We start from the raw sequence: 21,149 nt of genomic DNA on the forward strand, positions 1-21,149 counted from the left end.
TTGCTTTTTCAAGACTCTTCATAATTTCTAATAGGTTTTAGGAAGATAATCCAGCATTTATGTCCACATAGGTAGCACAGACATCTTGATCCAACTACCATGGAAAGGCAGATGCTATTGTTTAAGGAAAGGATGGAAAGTGTGAAAATTGTGGAACCATCTTTTACTAGTTACATAATCACAGGGGCGGACTGACAACTCATAGGGCCCCCGGGCAATAGGGGATCATGGGGCCCCTGTGTCCTTGCCCAAACTCAATAAAGCGTATGAAAAAGGTACCAGGGGCATCTCATGGGGCCCCCTACTGACCCCGGGCCCTTGGGCAGTGCCCAATTTCCAAATGGTCAGTCCGCCCCTGCATAATCCATATCTTGGTGTCATGAAGGCTTCATAAATATTAAAGTGTTACTAAACCAACAAAAGTAAAATGAATCTGTATATGCAGTAAAGCATGCTTGTTATACTCACTGTGGTGCCTAAGGGGTTAATCCTCTGCATTGTGTAAAAAAATTGTTTGATCCTGTCTTCTCTGATCCTCACCTTCTCCCAGTATCCCCCTCTTATCTTCTGATAGGACATATTGTGTGGAGTCACTCTGTACATGCTCAGTTTGGTGTGTATTGCTAGAGAGGGTTTTTTTTTTCCTTGGGAGAGTACATGAGATCAGCACAGGGACAATCAGCACTGTCCAGACAGAGGTCAGGGGTTCTGCATCCTTCTAGAGCAAAATGAAAACTCCTCCTACAAGCTTTAGCCAGTGCTTTGCTGGACATTGATAGAAGTCACAAGACTGCTCTAACTGCTGATGAGAAAAGGTATTTAGCAGTTTATATTAACTAAAATAATTGCACTTCCATGTACTGTGGTAGACCAGATAGTGTGAATCCAGGGTCTCGGGTTTAGTAACACTTTATTCTTTCAATTTACAAGACCGAAGGTGTGAACTGTTGTCAAAATGTCATTGTTGAGATATTAAAACAGCATTACATGTGGGAGACAGATGGGGGTTTATTTACTAAAGCTGGAGAGTCCAAAATCAGACTCCCTTCTGCATAGAAACCAATCAGCTTCTAACCTCAGCTTGTTCAATGAAGCTTTGGCAATGAAACCTGGAAGCTGATTGGTTTCTATGCAGAAGGGAGTCTGATTTTGGACTCTCCAGCTTTAGTAAATAAACCCCATGATGTCAAAGGCCCCTGCTCAATGATGATTGATCTAGTTTGATGTAGATGACCTTTTTCATGCCTCTTGTGAACCAGTTGTCCAAAATGTACATCTCAGTGTCTTCAAAAGAATGTCCCTTTTTAGTGGCTCTAAAGGCTGAAGGAAAAAAACCTTCAGTGTGCAGTTCCCCAGTCACCGCTAATACTTACCTGAGCCCGATCTCAATCCAGTGATTTGCACGAGAGCAGCGGCTCTCCCCCTTCTCATTGGTTCAGACACAGCAGTGGAAGCCGTTGCCTCCCACTGCTGTCAATCACAACCTGTGAGTAGGGAGTGGGGGCCCAGCTGTGCTCTGTGTGTCTGTGCTTGGAGTGAGCATGCACAAGTACCCCCATAGCCAGTGGCTTGCTATGGGGGCACTAAGGAGGGGGAAGGAGCCAGGAGTGCCAGTGGGGGACCCAAGAAGAGGAGCATCAAGGTTGACTTTTTTTTTAAATCTTTACCGTCACTTTAAGGTGTAGGAAAACCATTGAGCCTTCATCCGTAGAGTTAGCCTTCCTATGTTGGGTTGTAAGTGCCAGTTAGACATATCCACTCCAGCATTTTAACAATTCATACCTTTATTCATTGAAGGAATAACGTTTATGAAGCCTTCCTGACATTAGTGCAGAACTGTATCCTAAAGGGGAAGTTCTGCTTTATGGCCTCCTCGCCAGGACCGATGCTAGACTATTTTGCGCCCTAGGCAAGACCAGCTACTTGCACTCCCCCCCCCTAAAAAAAAGTACACAAAGTACAAAAGTAAAACAGTAGAAAATATTACATCAACAAAGCTTGAAGCTGCTAAATTTATTTTAATCTGCAAAATTAAATGCCACAAGATAGCTTTGATAAATCCCAGGCTGGAATTCCCCAAGCAATGGGGGGAGGTAAAAACCTGTGACATCAGGCAGCCCAGCCCACACACACAGAGGGAGCACCTGAACTGAGCAATCCCACACAGTGACAGATCTGACACAACACAACACACCGCCACCAACACTGACACAGATCAGCAGGTCCAGCAGGAACTAGAAGAGAAAACTGTGGGATCGTTATGATGTTATCACTCATTACACATGTGATGGATGGCTGGCCGCGTCACACTCGCACATACATGAGACATCAGAGCCAGACATTACCTTCCCCCACAGGCGCAGCTCCACTTCCGCTGATGAATGGGAAGAGAAGGGCTGGAAGTCCACAGTGATCAGCAGCCGTCAGTCGTCTTGCAGTAAGGCAGTGAGTCTGGGAGGAATGCTGGAAGGAGCGGCAGCTCAGCTGCTACACTGGCCCCAGACACCCGGCATCTTCCTCTGTCCTTTCTTCCTCCTCCTCTGCCATCCCTTCCCTCATCTGAAGGATCATTTATGATGTAGCGGCGTCCCGCCCAGGTGCCCCTAGCTGGCAGTGTGCCATATGCAACTACCTAGTTTGCCTAGTGAAAGCCCTGCTCCTCCCCCTCCTCTACCACATTTGGCACATTAATATTATTTTTTTGGGGACCGAATACCTAGTTTTGATAGGTACCCGCTCCTATTTCTGCTGATCGCCTAGTTTGGCCCTCCTCACTTTGTCCACAGTCTTCTGGGACCCTCACAGGTCCAAGAAAGCTGCAGGATCATTCACAGTGGGAAACCAGCTGTGAACAACAGGGTTCCACCACAATTTTTACACCTCCCATCCTTTCCTTAAGACAATAACATCTGCTATTCCATTTTAATTGGATTAAGGTGTAGGTGCTACTTCTGTGGATATTAATGCTGGGGTCATTTCATTAGAACTGAAGAATGGCTTGGACAACCTACAAAACATCTTCATCATTACAGAAAAAGTTCAGTTGAATGTGACTATATATTATTAGATATTCCATGACCTGGATAAATGAGAACCTTCACAGACAGCTTTATGTACACAACATGCACCTTTTTAAAGAGGCAAAGATAAATCTGCAGATAGGTGTAAATATCCTTTCAAAATGCTTTTGTGTTTTATTGGTCCCCCTTCCTGGAATTTGGCGATGTCCTATCCCCTTTCCATTAGCCACTCACTGTTCCATGTTTGATGTTGCTTTGGCTGTTATTTAGCATGGCCCAACTATCCCACCATACTGTAAGTATGTCTTGTGTGGCTATTGTGCACAGTGTGTCTTGTCTGTTTTCATGTCTTGTGTTTGTCATCCCTCTTTTGTTGTAGGAAAGCAGCAAGATGGGGCAGTGGAGAATATTCAAAACAAAGGTAATGTGGATACCTCTCATAGTCACAATAAATGGCACAAGAACATCAGCGCCATGCTGTGAGGATGACACAGAAAACAATAATAAAAAAGCATAGACATAAGTTGTGCTTCCCAAACAGGAACAAGGGTTGCCACAGGCAAAAGGAGGCCATTAAATAATGGTGGAAAATGGCATTCTACAGACCCTGTAGATAAGCAGAGGTAAAGTCAGTTGTTTCTTTACAGTCTTCTCCTGAGCTCTCACATCCTGGAGCTCTTGGTATGGAAATATTGAATTCCAGCTCCCAGCAATCTGTCCATTTCCAAAGTACCCATATAATGCGTTCTAGGAGCCTGGAGTGGGTTTTGCCAGACATCCAGATTTGAAACTGAAAGCCACCTTGCTGAGTGCCCCATGTTTGGCAAGGCTTCAGAGTGCTCAAGAGAAGACTTAGAGAAACACACATAGACAACTTGAGGCACCTGCTTTTAAGATGCAGTGTTACCTCTACATGTATACTTTGATGCCCCTTTACAACTTTCAAGGTAGGAAATTAATCAGTGTTCAGATTAGTATTTCTTACCTATCTTGTTTGCTAGAGGGAAAGTTAAAATGCTGCTCTAATGACTTTGGTGTCTATCAGCATTCAATAGACCAGGGGTCTCCAAACTTTTCAAACAAAGGGCCAGTTTACTATCCTTCAGATTTTATGAAGGCCAGATTGTAGCCAGTGGAGATAGAAAATGTCCTGGGCCCAGCATCAGTCAAGGTAAACATGGCCTCAGGGTTAGTGGTCAGTAGGAGGAGGAGTAGTGCCCCATCAATGGTATTAATGTGATGAATAGTACCCTATCATTGGTATCAGTGGGATAAATAGTGCCCCATTGTTTGTGTCAGTGTGACCCAAGGGCCAGATAAAGGCTAGCAAAGGGCCTTATCGGGTTGCAGTTTGGAGACCCTGCAATAGACAAACCTACAGTACATAACTGTAGATGGTTGTGTCTACAGCAGGCGCTTTAAAACCTTCTAAACAAGGGACCAGTTTACTGTCCTTCAGGCTTTGGGGGGGGGGGCAGACTATGGCTAGTGGGAATAGAAAATGCCCTGCCATCAATGGAAGTAAGGCATACCCCATCATTGGTTTTAATAGGAGGAATAGTGCCCCATTGTTGGTATGAGTTGGAGGAATAGTGCCCCATTGCTGGTGTCATTGAGAGGAATGGTACCCCATCATTGGCGTCACTGGGAAGAATAGTGCACCAAGGGCTAGATTAAGGCAAGCAAAGGACACCACTGGTCTACAGCACTCAACACCATAACAAAATGTGATTATTTCCTGTTGGAAAGAAAACTGTGTCCAGTTCTGGAGACCTCACTTGCAAAAAGCTATTGACCCCTAAGGAAGGATAAATGATAAATTCAAAACGGGTTGGGTTACCCAGCACATGGACTTTTTGATCATGATCATAAGTCTGATTTTGGTCTGAGCGGGATCACCATGAATGTAAATAGTGTGTTCAGCCATTTATCGTTTGATACTCTATGTAAAAAAATGTGTCCTGTTTTTTACCATTTGTATATAATAAAAGTAAAGTTTTTAGATAAATATTTTTGGTTGCCTTTAAATTCCAAATAGAGGTTTCTAGTAGGAGTTTATAATATTGGAGGGATGGTGGGAGCCCCCTATCTACACCAGAAACCTCTTTTCTATTGTGTTTTGGGCATCATGACCATATGTGGGTAGTGCATTGGGAATCATGGCAATACATGGCCAAAAGTCACGACAGTAAGTAGGCAACAAACTCGCAGTATTGATATTATATACATTATATGGGCAGCAAACTAATATGTGGGTACTAATGAGCAATCGTGACAATATGTGGGGAACAATTGGGCAATTGTGTCAGCACATCAGCAATAAGGCAGTAGTTGTGTCAATAGGTGTGCAAAAAACAGGCAGTGGTGGCAATATACCGATAATTGAACTGGTGGCAGTACAGGGGCAACGAAAGAGGAATGAGCGCAACAAATAGGCAATAACATGCAGGGACAATCATTGCAAGCTATGAGCTGGCTATGGGTTAGACAACTTCTTTCTCTGGGTACTGAAAGGATGCCTCTCCTCCTAGCTCTTTCCTATTTTGCTGCTCAGGTCTGTTGCGTGGCTGGGTTTAGTGATGTTAACCTCAGTACTCTGGTTAGCCAATTGGCTATAACACTTGGCAACCTGGAGACACTATAATTCTATTTACTGAGTTATTTTTGGAGAGATTCCAAATATATATATATATATATTGGAATGGGGGATGATTAGCTCTAGTGGTAGATGCTTTCCAAGTGAGTCCACACTAGTCAGAAACTCTTTTTTCAGGGCTTGGTAGCCCACTTTTATTAAAAGGCAGGAAACAAAATCTCAAAACTCCAAAATAAGCTTTCCCACATAGGGGTTCTTCTCCAATGGTAAAGACAAATGAAAAGTTACCAAGCCTCGCGGCTACTCCTTATCAGCCCTGCTGGTTAACAGTACCTCTGCTAATATGGGTCTTCCAGACCACTGGCTAGTCCCAGCACACAGCGTTGGACTCCTTGAATGCACACAGCCTTGAGCCCTTGAACGCACACAGCCTTGAGCCCTTGAACGCACACAGCCTTGAGCCCTTGAACGCACACAGCCTTGGGCCCTTGAACGCACACAGCCTTGGGCCCTTGAACGCACACAGCCTTGGGCCCTTGAACGCACACAGCCTTGAGCCCTTGAACGCACACAACCTTGAGCCCTTGAACGCACACAGCCTTGAGCCCTTGAACGCACACAGCCTTGAGCCCTTGAACGCACACAGCCTTGAGCCCTTGAACGCACACAGCCTTGAGCCCTTGAACGCACACAGCCTTGAGCCCTTGAACGCACACAGCTTCTGTCTCACACATAGACAATGTCAGCCACTGCACTCCCCCCTGCAACTCTCAGCAAACCATCATTATATGGGCTGTGAGCACCTGGGCCCACACCATGCTGGTTGACTTTAAACTCTGGACACTGGATTGGAGATTTCTTCCCTCCCAAGGCACGTTGAAATCTCCAAACTACGGAGCCCCATCCAGAAATATCAAAATCCAGAGAAACCTGCAACAGCAATCTCAACATCTACACTCCGCAGTTCTGTAACTTGCACATGTGCAGCCCCTGTGTCCATTACCAGACCACTTCTACCTGCTTTTATCCTTTGACAGGGCCGGGCGCTGCTACAATATATATATATATATATATATATATATATATAGTATCTCATATATGTACTGGTACTGATTTATAAACATTTGAGCAAATGTAGAGATTTGTACCATAGCAAGCAATTCAATTGCTTGTTTTCTTTTTCCCGGAGAGTGAAAGATGAAGCCTGATTGGTTCCCAAATGCAACGGCTTCCCTTTAGCTCCAGTTTTTATAAATCAGCCCTGATATGTGTTGCTACAGGCTACTATTGATCAGTCCTTCCCAGCGGAGGAATGGAGTTACGGCTGTGTTTTTTTCTCTTTTCTAAATGTTTATTTCCAAATAATGGTTCACAGCATGGAAGCCCTCAGCCAATCAGGCATCTCATTCTTCCCTGCCCACTTCATAAATGAGGAATGAGGCACAACAGGATGTGTACTGTTACAGCAATAAGGCATGACAGGGCTTCTATTGTGGGCCTGCATTTATACGCCTCAGGTACGTTGTTTTGGTAGGGGCCTGATGGTCGAATAGCAGTCTCCATTGAGAAGCATAATTGTATGACAACAATACAATCTCGGTAGGGCATGCTGGCAGCTTAAAAATGGATATGAGGAATTGAAAATATTCACACTTCCCGGTGGAACGTTTGCAATTACAGTTTGAAAAATATTAAAATAGTATTAAAAAGAGTCAGGTTGGACACGCAGTACTTGACGTAAATTCTTTAGGTGAGTAAGGCAAGATCTCCAGTTACAGATTGTACTGATGACAAAATGTTCCAACAGTAGTTCATCACCAAAGCTTGAAAAGGTTAATTGAAGCTTATGAAACTCCAGCGAAGATAAACTTGAAGGACTTGAAGTCAAAGAGTGAAGATTTGCTATGTTGTGGGAAACATCTAGAGATGTTAATTTTGCCTAAGCAGTACCCTGAAAAATTACCTTTTTGTACTGAATTCCTCCCAAAAAAGTGCACTTCTTTACCTATAGCCTCATAGCTCTATATCTGCAGTCTAAGATCATCCTACTGCCTCTGACTGCTAGTCTTAGGAGATTTGGAGTGACATTTGGTAAGGTCACTACTATGCTGCTCAATGTTCTCCTTGCTGGGGAGCAAGCTGTACCTGAGATCTGCAATGGAAGGTTCTCCCTGCTTCATTCATTCTGTTAATCTCTGCTTTTTCTACCTCTTTTTTTGCTTGAGGATTATAACACCTCCTCAAAGGGGGGCAGCTCTAACATAAGGAAGCAAAGCCCTGGCTTTTCCAAGCTTACCACCTCTACACAGAGACAAGGAACAGAATAAGATGTGGTTAGTCAATAATAAAAGCAATGATCAGCTATGGGGAGCCGAAAAATAATACTGATGACCGGTCCTTTCTGTAAGTCTTCTGCTTACCATTGTTGGGCTCAACTTACAAAACGTTAGGGTTTCTTCAAGGTTAAATAAATCAGTTGTAAATTACTTGGTTTATTTGAAGGATTGGTTGTAGATATCTCTGTTAGCATTTTAGGAGTCTTTCTGAACTGAAGATGAATGAGATCAGTTTCCAACCCCGGAGAGAGAGCTTTTCCTATATAAACTTCTCTTCTGAAGCTATGCTTTCCTAAGCCTTAGAGTCCCAAACAACTGATCCAAAAGTCCAACAATGATTTATTGGTTCATTAAATGACCATGGAAAGGATGACAAACAGCCAATGCTTTTGGGGCCCAAAGATCTCCAGCTTTCTTAGGGCTTAAGTACAATGAAATGGTCGACAGCAGCCTTCTTCAGCCAAGGTTCTATGGAACCCTAGGGTTCCTCCAGAGGTAGCTAGGGGTTCCTTAAAGTTATAATAAACATACAATGTTTAACTGCCATTATTTCTCCTATTTATATATAAAGATCATGCTGCTGTATTTAACATTAAAAAATGCTATTCAGAGGTCACATGACGTTTCCCAAGTCTTTCCTGTCCTCAAGGAAAGTTCTGAGGGAGGAGTTTCTATTACTCTGCTAATGTATGAATCAGAAGTGTAGCTAGGGGGGGGCAGGGGGGTACATATGTACCCGGGCGCCGAGGTACAGGGGCACCAAAATGAGGCTTACAATGTTACATTATTACACAGCCTGTCAAACGCCTTCTGTTTGCTGTGCATGATTGCAGGACTGGAGGAGGAGAGTGAGAGGAGTGGGAGCTGAGCCGGGACTGCGGGCCAAACTGTACAACACACGGCGCTGACTTCACCCCACCAACAAATAGGAGCCGGGCACCGGCGTGTAGGCGGCTGGGCGGGCTCCAATCACAGGCGGCGCCTGGTGTTGGTCTCCAGGGGAAAGTGTCCCTAGCAGCGGCAGGCAGGACAAAGGAGACGGAGCCCGCCAGTGTCCGGGCTATGGAATGCTCATGGGGGCGAGCAGGGAGAACTGCCGCCGCACACAATGGTCGGGACAATGGCACACTGAATAGAGGTGTCAGGGATAACCAGTGACACCAGATGACACCCCCCGCAGAGGGGACACTTCACACCCCAGATAAACATCACTAACTGTACATTCACATGTTGTTGCTGTCACCTTTGTCATTTGATAGCTTCTGACAACGAGGACATTGAGCGCCAAGGAGGGAGGGAGCAGCACCTACTGATCTACCTGGATGGGGTCAGGGGGTTCTAAAAGAGGGGGGGACATTGCTTCATCTAATCCACACCGATGCTCACCCAGACCCTTATAATTAAATGTTTGTGGTATACCATGATGAAAGGTAGGTGACCCTGCTTCTCAAGATACATTTAGTTCACAATCAAACACCAAAGACCCTATAGAATAAAACGGTGCAGGATTTGCAGTATACTTGTGATTAAACAGGGGGCTGGGATGCCAATTTTATAGTTTTTTGTCCCCGAGTGCAAAATATCCTAGCTACGCCTCTGGTATGAATCTGTGTCTGCACAGCATTGATTGGTGATGTGGTGGTCATATGACATAAAAAAGATATTCAGAATAGAGAATTAAAATAAACAATCATTAGCAACAAAGCGTTTTAAAGCTTCATACAAATCTATATTTCAAAGCAAAAGTTTATTATTTTTTTGCAATAACAGGGTGTAGGTGAAGTTTAAGTTAACTGACCATAGCATTCACTTTGCTAACACTGTAAAGTGATCTGGAAGATGTTTTTACAATCACAGGCTGTGTTACGCCCTTCCAGCCTGTGTTTATGGTGTGTATGTGCTGAGATTAACATGGAGGTGAAGCTTCCATTAATCACCATTTTATATCCCACCCCCATAGTGTTTAGTAATATGAGGACACGGAGGAGGAGGAAGGGAGGGGGAGTTTCATTTACCAATGCGTATACACCCCGGTATGCGACTCTATAGTCACATGGGCTGCACAGATAAGAAAAAGGAGCAAATGAACAGCTTAGACGGGAACTGCAACTGGAACAAGCTCAGTAAGTGTCTACATAATCTCATGCTGCAGCAGGGGTATAGACAAGGAGGGAGGGACAGTGAACAGTAGAATCACCCAGGATTTTTGCACTCTACAGAAAACAAATTATTTAGTGGATGAGTGAGTATGAACACAATATAGTGTAGCATGTATTGACAGTTTTTGATGTTTTAGGTTTAATGACACTTTAAGCAGTTGGCAATTTCTGCCAATCAAATATGTAACCAGTGACACTAATTATCTTTTTAGCTATATGTAAGGAGCATTTGCCCCATTAACCATACCGCTGATGTAGTGCAAGCTGTAGATACAATAATTATTATCGGGTTCCCTGAAACCAGAAGGCTATTTAAGAGTTTCCTTATGCTACAAAGGTTCAGAAAGAGTGCTGTAAGGAATCAATGAATCAGTTAATCAACACTTATTCATTGATTCCCTGATCCTGGCCATATCTGACTTTTCACACATTAAACAATCAAAACCTGGTGACTATGCCACCTCTGGGTCCCTAGAGCATTTCACTGTATTGTATAACTGTGGGGAAGGGGGATATCTATGACCTCAAACTCATTGGCCGTTTGTTGTCATTTCCATGATAATTTACTGAACCAATTAATCATGGTTGGACTCTTGGATAATTTGTTTGGTGCTCTTTCTGGTGGAACTATATGTTGACTACTCAATTTGGGTGACCCCCATTTTTGATGGGAACCCCATTTTGTGCTTCAAACCCAAGCTTTTTGGCTCCACTAAGGACTTTCAGTTGATAGAAGATCCATATCTGATGCCTGATAAGGTGAAGCAAAATGAAGATAGAGCAGAAGCATATTCTTTTAAAAATTGACTTTATTTCTTTATCTTTTTTATTGCTCCAATGAAGAACACCAACAATAAAATACAGACAGACCTTAAAATATAAATATGGAAGTAAGAACACATGAAGCATTCCAGATGACAAGTAAACAATACTGTACATGCCACTGGAAGTTGTGGAGTGCATAAAATCCATGTAACCAAAAAAAAAAAGTTATTTGAAAAAAGTAAACTGACTCTTATCCTGGTAACAATTCCCTAGTAGAAAAACAATTTTTTCCTTTTGAGAAGAACAAACAAGGACGAGCAGGCAGAGGAAGAAGCAAAATAATGAAAAAGAAGATGGAGAGAAGGAAGGGGAAGGAGACCCCCCTCAACCATGCTGTCCCTGTTAAGTAGGGGTGTAAGCAGTTCTGGGTTGCAGAAAGTCACAATATATTCATAGAGAGAATGTTAAAGGAACTACTATATCACAAGTAGAAAGTAGATACATCTTAGAGGTCCTGATTTTGGCAATAATCTCAACATTTCTGAAGCTTCTTTCAGTAATACCAGATTCTCAAAAAAAAAAAAAACATTTTAGAAATTTTTTAGGGATAAGGTAAGATTTTTCATATTCATTATTGCATTTATCCTGACAAATCACTGACCCAATATAGGAGGCGAGACCAGCTTCCAGCAGGCGGTCACCCAAGAATGAACTGCATTAAGTAAGTGAATAAGCAGGAAATTCTTTAATGTCCTCCTAGAGAAGTTAAGGAAACAGCATTAGTTTAATGGGTTAGAAAAAGCCAGTGACTGTCTAATTATGTGGGAAACTTGGTCCTTCAACAAAGGATGCTTATTTGGGTAGTAAATGATATGAAAAGAGTGTCTTTCCTTGTCCACATTGCCAGCAAGGGGTTGTGAAAAACTCTGTAAAGGGATGATGGGGCATTGTACCAAAAGGGAAGTCTCTTGTCTCCTAATATTTAGTGCAGATGGAAGATTTATGATCGAAAAAAGAACAGACACTCAGAGGAAAAAGACATGCCCAAATCAGATTCCCATAACGTACAGTATGAAGCAAAATAATCATAGAAGGACCTTCATACAGTATGTAGCAGATATATACATAAAATGTTTTGTTGGTACTGGATCCATGAACAGAGTCTCAAAGGGTATCAAGTTTATGTTAAAATTATTAGATTCAGGAAATTATTTGAAGAACCAATGTTTATGGTTGGACCTCCAAAATTCTAGAAGGGATAAAGCCAATTAGGAGGAGGTTGACTATAATTGATTAAATATAGCCACTAGAAAAAATTGGTATAATCTATTCTTGGGGAAAATAAGGGACACACAATATGAGATTTAAAGGGCCATACACATTAGAAATCTGTATATGTTAGGGCGTATCTATAGGTGTTTTTTTCATAGAGTCTGGGTGATTTGGTTTCCCCCAGGGGCCACAGTTGGGAAGATAAGGAATAGTTCCTGATCAAGTGTTTCCATTTGGTGAAAATGTGACAGAACCAAAACACCATTAGGGTAAGATGGGAGACATTGTGCCAATTGAAACTGGCATGATAAGCAGAGGGTTTCTGAAAGGCCAGCACCTCCTTTATGTTTTGGTCAGATTATTGATGGTTTGCTAGTTCTGGAACATTTAAAGATTAAATGATTTTGGTGAAATCAAGTTTCTCAGTTAAAAAAACAGTAGGACAATTTGGTTTAGATTTTTGATGTGCAAACCATGAACCAAGGTTCTTGACTCAAATATTGCATATCCTGTTTACTTGTCCTTCATAGGGGAGTTAATTAAGTTGGAACAGTTAAGTCAACTATAGAGGGTATTTGGATTCCAGGACATTTCAGGGCCCCTGGTGTTCGTGTTCAAACAATTTTATTTTTTTAACATGGAACAGTATAAAATAATAAGCAAAAGTATGGGTCATTGAAGGTATACATTAATTGCACAGTAAGAAACCCAATAATACAAAGTCAGGCATCACTAATAAAGAGGACTATCAAATGGCAGTTAAGGCCTAACAAAATGGGGGGGGGGGGGAAGGATGGGAAGGGGCATAAGGCTGCACAGTAGGGGGAGAAGGGGGAAACCCGCAGTATGGTTAAGGAATGGTACCATCAAACAAAAGATGCAGATTACGGATTGAGAAGGGAGTCATCAAAATTGGATGGGAGGATATGCTCTACCCAGGGATTCCAAATCTTCTTGAACTTAGGGATGGAATCTAGGATAGTGGCTTCTATTTTTGCGTGAATCATTGCCTGAGTGACCCTATTCGAAACTGCAGTCATACTCAACGAGGGAGATTTCCATGATTTAGCGATAACCTGCTTGGCTGCGGTGGTGACTTGTAGAATAAGTTTGAAATGCGCCTTAGCGATGCCAGGTGGTCGCAGGTTAAGAAGCGCGATTAATGGATCGGGATAGAGGGTTACGGCACTGAGTGTAGATAATATTTTAAAAACCTCCACCCAAAATGCACGGACGATGGAGCAATCCCACCGAATATGGAAAAAAGTACCCAGGTCTGTGCAGCCCCTGAAACAAACTGAGGGGTAATCAGGGGTATATTTCGCAATTCTAGCCGGGACTAGGTACCAGCGGGTCAAAACTTTGTAATTTGTCTCCAGGGCCACAATATTCTGTGATGACTCCTTGGTATTGGACCAAATAAGGTCCCAATCTGAGGGGTCAATTTGCCGTCCTAAATCCACTTCCCATTTATTTGTATACGAGGGGAACGCTGAGGTAGTTGAAGTTGTGAAGAGGGAATATAAATAGGAGATGAGGCCCCATCTATGGGGGTCCCTGAGGCAAGCTCGCTCAAAAGGTGACAAAGTAGGTGTTGGGTTATGTGCCGTTGTGTACGGAGCAAAGAAATGCTTCAGCTGCAGATACCTGAATATCTCAGAGGCAGGGAGGTTATGGGATTCACATAGTGAGGCGAAGGATTTGAATTTATTCCTGCATACGAAGTGTCGGGTCTGGGTGAGACCAGCTGTAGACCAGTGAGCAAAGACGTGTGGTGAGGACCAGGCTGGGGGGAAGGCCGGATTGCGAAGGTAGGAAAGGAGGGGATTATGTGGTGATTGTAGGAGATAACGGGACTTCAGTTTATCCCAGAGGGACAAAAAATGCGAGGTAATGGGATTCGCAATCGTGCGGCGATCAACACGTCTCAGCCAAAGAAGGTTTCCTGTACTAAAGGGGTCGCACTCAATGGATTCCAGAATGACCCACTGCGGGGTTTCATTGGTAGCATGATACTTTGGCAATTGTGCTACATGCGCCGCTTGGTAATACTTGCTAATTTCAGGGAGGCCCAGACCACCATGAATTTTTGGTCGGTATAGAGTAGAGCAAGGAACACGGGGGCGGACTTTACCCCAAACATAGGAGGAAATACGGCGCTGCAATACGCGAAGGTAGTGAGAAGGTACTGGGATAGGGAGAACTCTGAAAAGGTAAAGGATTTTGGGGAGGATCGACATCTTCACAACAGCTATCCTGCCCAGCCAAGCCAACGGAAGGGAGGACCATTTAGTCATTAGTGCCGTTAGACGAGCTAGCATAGGAATGTAGTTAGCTGTATAGAGACCTGAAATATGCGGGGTGAATTTTATACCCAAAAAGGGAACAGAGTCTTGCGACCACGAGAATGGCAGGATCAATTTTAGATGGTTAAGTTCATTGGGTGGGAGCGAAATATTAAGTGCAAGTGACTTCTGGGGATTTATTTGGAGGCCCGAGAGCATCCCAAACCTATCAAGTAGCTGAAGAAGAGTAGGTGTGGATGTTAAGGGGGAGGTGAGAAAAAGTAAGACATCATCTGCAAATAAGCACAGTTTATGTGTGGTGCCTCCTATCTCAAGTCCGCGGATAACCGGGTCAGTCCTAATCAATAGGGCCAGCGGTTCTATAGCTAATGTGAAAAGCAGAGGGGATAGGGGACAACCTTGTCTGGTGCCACGCATAATTGGGAAATGAGCAGATCGATGCCCTAAGTATTTGATCCTGGCCGAAGGGCCCTGGTAGAGAGAAAAGATCCAGGTTAAGAAATGCGGGCCAAAACCCCATCAGCGCAATATATAGTGTAGGTATGGCCACGAGACAGTGTCGAACGCTTTCCGTATGTCCAACGACAAGAAGCAAGCAGGAATATTGCGAGTTTTGGCTAAGTGTGCTAAAAGGGATGCACGTCTGACGTTGTCCCCCGCTTGTCGGGTTGGTATGAAGCCGACCTGATCATTGTGGATTAGGGATCCAATACATGTATTGAGGCGAGTGGATAGAATTTTAGCTAGGAGTTTAACATCTACGTTAAGAAGGGAGATTGGTCTATAATTGGACCATTGCGTGTCATCTGAGTTCGGCTTGGGTATCATAGAAATGTGGGCCCCTGGTGTTCATCTAAAAGAGGGCCTATGCATGAGTTTGAGGCATTAATATTCAGGTTCTTCATTTTTTGCCCATTCACTTTAAAAATGCTGAAATTAGATTATGGAGAGTTGTCTCAGGTGGGCTTATAACAAATGATAATTCATCACAAAGAAGCTAAATTCCCCATTCTGATAATAATATTTTTGGACTTTCTTTTTTTTTCACTATCGTGTTGCAACCTGAGAATTCTGGGCTCAGTATAACTGATATTGACCAGTTTACTCTAGCTGTTTTCAACCAGGGTTCCGTGGAACCCCAAGGTTTCTCCAGAGGTTGCTATGGGTTCCTTGAGCTGTGGCTGATTTACCTCCAATTTGATGGTGTCCAAATAGTTCCCAACCCAAGGCTTCTTGGCAGAGCCAACTGCAGGACACCAATGGTTTTTTTAGCTGTCCGTAATGGTGGTATTCTGACCACCACTGTAAGGGGGGGCTTTCTTATCACTGACCTCCAATGTATGAGAATTTTTTTCCACTGAAGTCCAGTGATTTTTTTAACAGGGGTTTTCTAAAACCTGCAAATTATTTCCCGGGACTAAAAAGTTGAGAAAGCCTGGTTTACGCTAAAATGTTGGGATTGTCTTTGTGGTGTGAGAGTTTTGTGCTTTTTGAGGACTGAACTTGAAGAATATTTTGGGCCAAATAATTTAGGATGATACCATTTAATGGCTAAATAAAAAAATTGTAGTGCAAGCATTCAAGGCATGCTGGCCTTTTCTTTGTGCAATATCCTGGAGAAAAGGCCAGCGAGCCTCGAAAGCTTGATCTACAATTTTTTTTAGTTAGCCATTAAATGCTATCACCCTAAATCCAAACTTCTACTTTTGTTGATGGTGGTACGGTACAACTCTCTGTTGCATTAAAAGTAAACAAACCAGCATTTTGGGACTAATTACGAGGTAACTATGTTACTGAATTGGTAGAACTAAGCTCAGCCATTTTCCTTATGATGTGTTTTTTAAATTGGAAAGTAAATACTTATTTGCATTGTCAAACAACTCAACCAACTGTTTCCTATTGTGGACATGTGTCAACATCGTTGATGGATATTTTTTTCAAGGCAGGTCATTCTACTTTCCTTGGGGAATATCTAATTAGAAAAATGTGTTATGGGTGCACTTATCCTAGATGCAACATGAAGACAATAACAGATACTGTTTTCCAACATGAAAGAGAATTCAGGATGAAAAGGCTTTGTGAGTGCAGATATTTCTTCAGGGACAGAAGGCAGGGAATGAAGACATGAAAAAGGAAGAAAAACACTTTCTTAAAGACCATGAAATTATTGTATTTTTCTTTTTTTGAATCATGCAGTAAGAAGGGAAAGGTTCAAATTTAACAGGAAAAAGAAAAAGAAATAGATTAATGATCAACAACAGGGGGGTTGTTTAGATTGCCGTAACCAGAGTCATTTAGGTCAACATTTTTTGTTTTTTTTTGCTCTTTTAATAAATGTATTTATGACAGGTATTTATAGAGCGCTGACAATTTACGCAATACGTTACATACTGTACATTCACATAAGTCTTAAGCGTACAATTTAAGACCACCACTTGCATAAATACACATACTAGGGTCAGTTTAGATGGAAGCCAATTGTCTTTGGAATGTGGAAGTACCCAGGGGAATCCCACTGAAGCACAGGGAGAACATGCAAACTCCTGGTTGAGATTTGAACTGAGACTCTATTGCACTGTGCTGCCCAATTATATCACATTGATGAATTTTATTCTTTTTTGAGTAGAACAATATTTATGTGTTATGGATCCTACTCTTTCAGTGTTTTCCTGTCTGCGTATATGCCTCTATGTTACCATGCAGCTGAAGTGCTTTCTCCATCTTGTTTCTCGGTCTGTTATGTCCTGTGATGTCTTGTTCTTTGTTCCCCTTACCTTTTCTGGTGCCCAGGTGTCCAGCAATATAGCACCTTTGTGGTTGCTCTTACCCTCCAAGCCACTTTTTTATGATGACAGACAAGGGTTAGCGTGGAAAGCTTTGTTGGACATCCATCAGCAACACATGGTCTCCATGCATTATACCTTTGCTCGCACACAGAATTTTCTGTTAAGGGTCCATTTACACCAGATGCATTGGGACAGCACTGGGTGGTTATTCCAACGCAAACCTATTGCATGACAAGGAAAAATCCTTGTGTGTCCGGTTCAGAGAACTGTGTTGCAGTGGTGTACAGGCACGATGAGTAGTGCATCCACTACTTTTTTTTCAGCACACCATAAGACAAGGCAGTGACTAGCACCGTTTGGCTGCCAGTTGAACTTTATGAAATGTCTGTGTGATATTTTGATAAAGTTCTATTTAAAAAAAAGGGAACAGTGCAGTACAGTGTGGTGATCCCTCTGGACTGCATCGCATGCCAATTGGTGTCGGCTGGTGTAAATGGACCCTAAATGTTTTCCTTAGTTCTTCTAAAGACAAACACAAATATTTAGTAGATCAATATACAACAGAACACTTATCTACTGATCCTTGAAGATGTGGCTGATCTATAAACAATACAGAGACAGTGTGGATGAGTATAGTATATCCAAGCCAGGTATAACAAACAATTGTATAGATTTAAGCAAAGCTCAACTTCCATGCAGACCCAACAAATCCATGGTGTCACAGACCCAACAAGTCCATGGTGTCACAGGCCTAACAAGTCAATGGTGTCACAGAAGATCAGGAGGTTCATTCACAAAGTAAAAGGCACTAACAAGCTGCCTTGGCTTGTTTTGCACAAGTGCTTAATCAAAAGACCTTAGGTGCTTAAAGATACCCTATCCCCAGAGAATTAATTTCACAACAATGTTCCCATAATTGTATATGTGCATTTAATGTGTTTTAGGCATGATTTTTACCTGTAAAAGAACCCCTTGTGTAGGCATCCTAAGATTGCTGCTGGATGCCGCTATCTTGGATATGATGTCAGCAGCCCCAGAAGACTCAGAGCTGTCACTGAAATGATAATGTATAACACCCTTCCTCAACCTTTTTACCCCAGAGAAACCCTTGAAATATTCCCCAAGTCTCAGAGAACCCCTGCTAAAGTCATTGCATGTAAGTGGCAGCAATGCCACCCTTACAGTGCTGATTGGAATGCCACCCTTCCACACAGATAAGTAGATCAGAGGTGTTATGCCAAGTGGTGTTGGACCCAAAGCTATCTAGGCACCATCAGATGGAAGATCAATCAGCTGCAGCCCAAAGAACCGCTAGCAACCTCTGGAGGAACCTTGGTTGAGAATACCTGCTCTTTCATATTCCTTTTCATTCCTCCTTTATCAGCTACCAGGTTATGTAGTCATGAGAAGGGTCAGAGGAGCTGGTCCAACACAGAGAAAGTTAGACCCTCCCAGAAGGAGGAGAGGAATATGACATACAAAAAGGAAGGTGGATCTGTGACTGTGCTAGGGAATCAACTTCCTGGAGTGGAAAAACTCCCTAGCAAGTTCAAAGGCACATTGTACACAAAGTAAAAATAGTTTATGGAAAGGAAAAATGCTGCAAGTAAGCATTTAAATACTTGATTTTTTTGTGTTTTCCCTGCATTGTTTAATTTGGTGACAGGGTCTCTTTGGAGCTTATAATTAAGCTTTTATTATGTGAAAAGCATCAGTGCTTCTGAGTGCCTTTTGGTCTTTAAATAAACCTCCAAATCTTATGCACGTGACACCATCAACTTGTTTCATTTGTTTGCTGAAAGTTAGGCAAGGCCAGACAAGGCTCTCTAGTCCTGGTGAGTGCATTGCAGGATGGATACTTTATCCAGTCTTTCTGGCGACAGCAATGAGTTTTGAACCTAAGCTCAGTTGGGAGTTCCAGTACACAATGCATTGGCCAATAATCATCTTGTAGACTTGCTTTGGAGAAGGCAAATTCATGACATTATCAGTGCAAAGCCCATTTTTTAACATATACTAGGAACTGAACCACATGAAGCAAACATATTCTTTCCAAAGCCAGCAAGCAGTTTTGCCCATGTTCACCTTGTGATCCTAGCTGTTGCAATGGGCCCCAATGATAGCCCACAATGTTTGACTTCTGAGGCCATTGCTAATCTTCTTTTGCTTATTGCTTAGTTGCCATGCTAAAATGGCCTACTGCAAGGGATTATTTCTCCTTCCTGGAGATAATTAAAGCCATTGAGCTTTATTAATAAAATTTAAAATAAGAAGTGTCTTTGTTGTTTTCTAACCACAGACCAGACTCTGGCTTTCATCCAAGACATGTTTGAACACAGACTCTTCCTATTTTATATATTTTGATAAATATAGGCATCACTCATGTTATTTTGACCTCCCAACCTCAGTGCTACACTAATGTATGTTTATTGGGCATGAGTCAATCATCAGTGATGAATCACAGGTTCCTGCACCAATATTCATTGGTGTCACATTCTCCCACACGAGTGAGATTCAATTTTACCCTAATTATGTTAGGGTATGTGTGGAGTCAATGGAATTTGCTCTACTGTTCCCTGGGCTTGTAGTTTAAAATAATATTTTGTGGTTCCCCTATAGCTAAAAAGCAGGATGGAGCGGTTGCCATGGAGATGCAGCCACTGAAGAGCGCAGAAGGTGGGGAAATGGAGGAGAGAGAGAAGAAAAAGACCAGCATTCCAAAAAAGGAGAAGTCCGTGTTACAAGGGAAACTTACCAAACTGGCGGTACAGATAGGAAAAGCAGGTAAAATGAGCACATCATCAACTATGGTAAATGCAATGTGTACAGATATATAGGTGGCAGCCTCCTAGAGCCTCATTCCTATATAGTAATGGCAGCTATAATTATCCTTAAAGTCATATTGTTGATTATAGCAATTACAAAATTTCGAAAAGAATAAATATTCTTGTTAGTAGAGGTGGTAGAGCCTTGTTGAGTTGTGTATCTAAAGCCAAAACTTTTCATTTTTGTATACAGTGTTGGGTTTCTATGTCCGTGTCCCTATTAGTGAGAATTACTCTCTTTATGTAACGTGGTGACCATTGACAGAGGACTGAAAGTGATGGAAAGTCCAAAATTTTGATTTATCGCCAGAACAGGTGGTAAAGGGAAATCTTCCAGTGGCGACATTTGTTTCAATGATAACTGTCCAAGAGGAGAATTCCCTGACTTTGAAGATTTCATCTCATTTCCTGCTGTATGTACCTTTATGGCAAAAAAAGACAAAGCTTTTACCCAATCTCGTCTCTATGCAAAGTGAAAAAACACGTTCTGACTTTAGATATACTTGAGTTTAACACTATAGGTAAATTTTCCAAGCCCATGTGTTTTAAATGACAGTGATTGATGGTTCACTAGAGAATGTTTGGTGAAAGTCACATTCCCTGCTTTATAAATAGACCCCATAATAAATATGTCTGAAAGCAAAGTGACTTTCCAGCTCTGATTTATTCTTCAGAGGTTGGAGAATGGAAACTAGAACTTTGATTGCTATGGACAACATGGTTGCCTTTTTATACCTGTGACACAGCTCCATTTGAGGGATAAGCTCCACACAGGACCCCCTTTGAATGATACGTTCTCCACACAAGGTCTCCTTTGAAGAGTCTGCCCAATATAACCCTTTGAGGGACAGGCTTCACACAAGATCCCCTTGAATGGATAGGCTCCAGACAAGAACCCCTTTGAGAGATGGGCTCCACACAAGACCCTCTTTGAGAAATAGGCTCCACAAAAGGCCCTTTGAGAAATAGGACCCACACAAGGCCCGTTTGAGGTATAGGCCCCATACAAGACCCTCTTTGAGTGATATCAGCTACATAAGGTCCCCCTTTGAGGAATAGACTCCACATAAGGCCCACTTTGAAA

The 21,149-nt window shown here is 42.4% G+C and overlaps 1 protein-coding gene across 5 annotated transcripts in view; it reads left to right on the plus strand.

The window, feature by feature from the left end:
* Positions 1-21,149, plus strand: part of ATP2B3 (ATPase plasma membrane Ca2+ transporting 3) — a 380,238-nt gene that overhangs the window by 287,795 nt on the left and 71,294 nt on the right. For 3 of the 5 annotated variants that reach the window (XM_089674938.1, XM_089674936.1, XM_089674934.1), the window contains exons 8-9: positions 3,400-3,441; positions 19,860-20,024. In XM_089674938.1, coding sequence (XP_089531064.1) covers positions 3,400-3,441; positions 19,860-20,024 — 207 coding nt within the window. The remainder of the gene's footprint in view (positions 1-3,399; positions 3,442-19,859; positions 20,025-21,149) is intronic. The other 2 variants (XM_089674937.1, XM_089674935.1) reach the window with 1 other exon arrangement.

Source organism: Staurois parvus, unplaced genomic scaffold (genome assembly GCF_062004578.1).
Source record: "Staurois parvus isolate SC_StPar_1 unplaced genomic scaffold, SC_StPar_1.0 ptg000154l, whole genome shotgun sequence".
Taxonomy (NCBI): Eukaryota; Metazoa; Chordata; class Amphibia; order Anura; family Ranidae; genus Staurois; species Staurois parvus.